This window comes from Oryx dammah, unplaced genomic scaffold (assembly GCF_014754425.2).
Source record: "Oryx dammah isolate SB20612 unplaced genomic scaffold, SCBI_Odam_1.1 HiC_scaffold_22, whole genome shotgun sequence".
Lineage (NCBI taxonomy): Eukaryota > Metazoa > Chordata > Mammalia > Artiodactyla > Bovidae > Oryx > Oryx dammah.
In genome coordinates this window covers 94195-99850 of record NW_024070206.1, presented here as the reverse complement: position 1 = coordinate 99850, position 5656 = coordinate 94195, and the positions used below count along the sequence as shown (strand labels likewise).

The window sequence follows — 5656 nt, the reverse complement described above, 5'->3', positions numbered from 1 at the left end:
GAAAGTCCAACCAGCTTCTCTTCTTTGTGTCCTCAGCATATCCTAAGTGTCAGGCTGCAACCAAAATAATACTTGTTATTTAACAAGAAAGAATGGGTCTGTATATTATAAACAAGTTCCTAAACTATCAATTGTATATACTCTAGCAAATATATTTCCAAAACTGCTTGCCATTATTGGTCAATTAAACACTTGTTATAGCCAACTGTAAAATTACAGAGGGTTTATATTTCTGGATAAGTATATTAAAATACTTATTACATGAATACTTTCTCATGTAAAAGAAATAATGAATGACTTTAAGGAAAACATAGTTCCCTAGCCAAACATATTAGTCACAGCTGGAATTATCCAGCATTCTCTTTCCAAAGAATATTGTTATCAGATATTGAGGTCATTGGACATATAGTGAAATTATATTGCTATTACAAGCTGTGTTTTGTTTTTTTTTAAATGCAAATACCAGGGCCACATTCCTGGAGATTCTGATTTGCAAGAAGTGCTTGAGTAGCTGTATTTTTAAGTAACCCATGTAGGTCCTTCCAAAGATTAGCCAAGTTTGGGGACCATAGTATGAGGAGGCTGCAATGGAGACTCTAACAGGGATCATGGAGAGCCACTTAGAGGGGCGAACGTACCCTGAAGCAAGCCCACTTTCTAGAGGAAACAAGCCAGAATCTGACAAGTTAACGTCAAAATCTTTATTTTCATAGGAAAACCTGGTCCATTTGGTTTACATGATGCAGCTATCTTTATGTTATGACTAGCCTTGCAAAGAGAAAAACATAAAATAAGGTTATGGTCATAACTAACTGTCTTTAACTGACCTCAGTATGTGGAATTCACTTAGCACATTGTTACGTGCTTTGCTATTAATATTTTGTAGCTATTTTGTAATTTGCAACCCAATGCTGTGAATTGGTCCAGATTAGTCATTACTTGAGCCGGAAAGACACTAAATTATGTTCTTCAAAGGACCTGACTTTAAAAAATGGTTATCCTGATAAGATCTTATGATGCTTATTTCTCAACTCTTTGAAGTAAATTAACTTTCTGGGCATCAAAAATATACAGTTGATAAAACTAATATATCGAAAGGCATAAACACTTTGCACTTCAGCAGCTGCTTAACTTAGGCTGCCCTTCCCCCTTTCAGTCAGCACAGCAGTGATCGGTCACGGATATTTCTGAGGCGAGGTGGATAGATTCTGGTTTGGTCACTCCTTGTGGGAAACTCTGGAGGCTAAGATGAAAATTCCTCATGCTTTAAATGGAAACACAGAAAGGAGCTGGCTTGGTTGTCTCACTGTTGTTACTTTTATAGTCTCGGAGCAAATCTGTCCAGATGATGCGTCTGCAAGGGCACTTGAAACTAGGCTCCATCATGGAGCCTCCGGGGCAGGTCCTGGAGCTGCCTGACGTGGAGGATCACCTGAGTATGGTCATCATCCTACCCAGCAAGGATGCCAGCCTGGGACAGGTAAACCACTCAGTCTTTGCAGCCACAGACACCAGAAAAGGGTCTGGCTTGAAAATTACACGTGCAGGAAGCTGGAGGCTCCAAACAACTGCTTATGCTTAACGCAGTGCGGCACGCTTAGTTGCTCAGCCATGTTCTACGTGATCCCACGGACTCTAGCCCGCCAGGCTCCTCTGTCCGTGGGATTCTCCAGGCTAGAATACTGGAGTGGGTTGCCATGACCTCCTCCAGGAGATCTTCCCAGCTTGGGGATTGAATATGCATCTCTTGTGTCTCCTGCATCGGCAGGTGGATTCTCTACCACTGTGCTACCCCGGAAGCCCCCATACTATGCTTGATCTTAGCCGAAAGGGTAAGAAGTGGCTATGTGCACTTAAAAAGCAAAATAATCCCCAAATAAAGCACCCACACACTAGGGCATGTTACTTCTAATGGTTTTAGTTTTAAGTTTTGAAAGCACAGTCACATGCATCCTCTTCCAGTCTTCGTGAGCTGTTATTTTACATGTAGTTTTTATATGTTATGCATCAACACCTCTTGGTGTTGAGGGATGAATGAGAAAGGGGATGGTAGTTTGGGGAGTATGTTGACTGTATTAAAACATTTAGTTGTCGCATGAAAGAAGAAGCGGACTAATTGTTTGTAGCTCCCAGAGTGAGAATTAGAACCGATAGGCTCCAGTTACAGGGAAGCAGGTTCGTGGTCAAAATGGGAGAGCTCTTTCTCGCAAGGTGAGCTGTGCAGCCACCAAACCAGGCTGTTTATAGAGAAGTGGGCGGTCAATGTCAGGACTTCTCAAGCGGATGCTGGTGGGTGTCTCAGATGCTCCTTGAAGGGCCTCCTCTATGATTTTTTTCACATTTGAGATTAATTGATTCTAATGATCCAGAAATGTTAGTTTGATACAAATTCAGTCTCTACGGATGTCTGACTAATGAGAATTCTGGTTAGAGTTGAGGTAGAAATTCACATTGGTCAGCCTAGAATTGGGCATTCCAGATGGCTCAGTGGTAAAGAATCCACCTACCAAAGCAGGAGATGGCAGGTTCCATCACTGGGTCAGGAAGATCCCCTGGAGGGGGAAATGGCAACCAATTCTAGTATTCTTGCCTGGGAAATCCCATGGATAGAGGAGCCTGGAGGGCTACAGTCCAAGGGGTCACAAAAGGTCAGACGCGACTGAGCAACTAACAACAACAAAAACGACAGCCTAGAATCCCAACTTACGTGACGTCAGAATCTGAAGATCTCAGGTTCCAAAGACGCCTTCTAATGTGGCCAAAAGGAAGGGCAGACACATATATAAATTTTATTGTTATAATACACAAATAATGCAGCTTAGAGAGGGATCATGACAGAAACAAAAGTAAACGTTCCTTGTGATAAATTATTGCTTTTCCAAGTAACTCTCGGATGGTGTGCCAAGGCATAGATCCCAGGGCTGCATGCCTCATATTCAGTTATTGAACATGGTTGCGCTTTCCCCACTTACTCTTATAGATTCTGCTTTCCAAACAATGAGAAGTAGCTTCACATATTTACAGCCTCACATCTAGTCCTTAGGATATTTCACATTTTGGTGTAATTTTATTTTCTAAAGAAAAAGTTCATATTTTTCCTCTTTCTTTCTTTCCCATAGGTTACCAAAGAGATCACTCATGAGAAACTCAATAACTGGATAAGCTCAGGCAACTTGAGAGACACAGCTGTGGTCTTGCACCTGCCGCGGCTGAGGCTCCAGGGGTTCCCTGAAGACCTGGCGGCCGTCCTGGCGGCTCTGGGGATGGAGGATATCTTTGACCGCTCGAAGGCTAACTTGTCCGGCATAGTTGCAGGAGGAGGCCTCAGGGTCTCCAAGGTAATACACAAGGCTATGCTAGAGGTTAATGAGAGTGGTTCAGAGTTCACCCTAACCAACCAAACAATCAAAGTGGAAAATCCTGTAATAGTCAAGGTGGATCATCCTTTTCTCTTCTTTATCTTACACAAGGAAACTAAGATGATTCTTTTCTATGGCAGAGTCTCCAACCCTTAAGGAAGGAATGGGGTTTATAGTCAGCTTTCTGATTCTTGAAATTAGCTTGCAGAACACTCTCAGTATAGGTACAACTAAAAGGGATACACCATACTTTTAAGCAATGTTTTGCCTTCAACTATCTCATGTAGAACATCCAACCCATCCCTTCTTGGTTTGGTTGACTTTGACTAAACAAGTTATAGCACACTGTTAATTATACTTATTAAAAAATTATAATCCATACCATTTCTTTTTTCCTTTTAAAAAAATAACAGCTTTGTTGAGATATAAGGCACACACTGTACAATCCTCCATTCATCTATATCTATTTACTTATTTTAACTGAAGCATGGCTGACTTACAATATCATATTGGTTTCAGGAGTGGAATATAGTAATTCAGTATTTTTATAGGTCACACTCCATGTGGAGGCACCGTAAACTCTTGACTGTATTTCCTGTGCTTACGATGTGTATCTGCACTTTTTTATGCCTGGCAGTATCACTTCTTAACCCTCTTTCCCTATTGTGTCCTCAGCCCCCATCCCCCACTGGTGACCACTAGTCTGTTGCTTGTACCTGTGAATCTGTTTCTGTTTTGTTATCCACACCGATTCTTTCTTAGGTAGCCTTCAATTCACTCAGAACCTCATGTATTGGGTGCTGAAACTCTGAATGCTTCTATCTAAAGAAATGATATTAGTCCATGTGACTAGGCTACCACGTGATTTGTTTACAACCCCTGCAGCTGAACTTACTGATGTATCATAAAAGGAGGAATAGTGGTGATTCCATGCTCTTAAACATTTACAGGTTGCCTGGAGTGTTTTGCGTTGTGTAACTTTGCACAACTTGTGCTCCATAGGTGACATCTTAAGTACACATTCCCAGAATTTCTTGCAAATAATCTCCATTGTCTAAGCTGATGTCGGAGTCACCATATTTTCCAAACGTAGTACTGCCAGAAGCAGCCAAAGAGGTACAAGAAGACAATTCATGCTGGCCAAGCCAAGGAAGGAAAGCTAAGGAACAGGTGGGGAAGGACAAAGTGTGCACTATGCGGAAACATTTCAACTATCTGGCTTTTCCATTTTAATGTTGGTCATTTTCTTCTTTTTAATTGTTTATATCTATTCCTCTGATCAGTTATACAGAAAAAAAGAAAAACAAACAGAAAATGTAATTGGGAGAAGAGAGACTCATGGTTTTGTGAACTATTTTCTGTAAAAATAAAGTACTAAGAGTTCAAACAGAATGCACAGAGGCTAGTGCTAAACCATGGTGCCCCTGCTGCCAAGGCGCTTCAGTCGTGGCTGACTCTGTGCGACCCCAGAGACGGCAGCCCACCAGGCTTCCCCGTCCCTCTCCAGGCAAGAACACTGGAGTGGGTTGCCCCTACTGTAGGCAAAATGAGCGAGCGTCCCTCCCCAGGGCATTTCCTTGCCAGGGTGTGTTTTCGGAGGGTGGTGTAGCCAGCTCTGCTGATTGGTTCTGGAATGCTCGCCCTACTCTTTCAGACAAGTAGAATCATGATGCTTGATTGGCCTTGGTTTTCTATGTAGCGTCTTTGTCTCCAGTGGACTTCCCTGCTGGCTCAGATGGTAAAGAATCTGCCAGCAATGCAGGAGACCCGGGTCCATTCTCTGTGTTAGAGAAGGGAATGACTACCCACTCCAGTGTTCCTGCCGGAAAACCACACGGACAGAGGAGCCTAACGGGCTACAGTCCACAGGGTCACAAAGAGTCAGACATAACTGCAACTAACACCTTCACTCCAGGCATGAGAAAAATGTTATTGATAAAAAGTAGAGATATTAAATAATTTGGTATTTCTTTCACAAATAAACTTACTAAATTCATGCATTTCTCACTGATTGAATCCATTGATTATACTTTCTGAATTCTACACAGAGTTCTGAATTCTACTGATACTTCAGTTACCTGACTAGGTGCCTTGCACCATTAGTATTTTTTTTTCTTTTCTAAAATTCAACCATTTTGACTTTTTTCTTCCTAGACTTGGGTTTCAATGTTGATTGAAGAGTACGGGGTTGTAACTTCGTCTTTCCATACAATCATTTTATTTCTCAAATTCTGCTGCCTTCTCCCTCCAGACCCATCTCTGCACGTCTCATGGGCCCATGCTGCCGTCTCTTCACT

At 42.0% G+C, this 5656-nt stretch overlaps 1 protein-coding gene across 1 annotated transcript; it reads left to right on the top strand.

Moving 5' to 3' along the window:
- The first annotated feature begins 1331 nt into the window (after positions 1-1331).
- Positions 1332-3739, top strand: LOC120881216 (serpin B8-like). The gene is made up of 2 exons (XM_040264924.1): positions 1332-1480; positions 3120-3739. The coding sequence occupies exons 1-2, from the start codon at positions 1346-1348 to the stop codon at positions 3513-3515; spliced, it is 531 nt and encodes a 176-aa protein (XP_040120858.1). The 5' UTR covers positions 1332-1345; the 3' UTR covers positions 3516-3739.
- Positions 3740-5656: the final 1917 nt, after the last annotated feature.

Coding starts and splice junctions, on each gene's coding strand:
- LOC120881216 (XM_040264924.1), top strand. CDS start 1,346: ATGATGCGTCTGCAAGGGCACTTGAAACTAGGCTCCATCATGGAGCCT. Junction 1,481..3,119: donor AGGATGCCAGCCTGGGACAG/GTAAACCACTCA, acceptor TCTTTCCCATAG/GTTACCAAAGAGATCACTCA.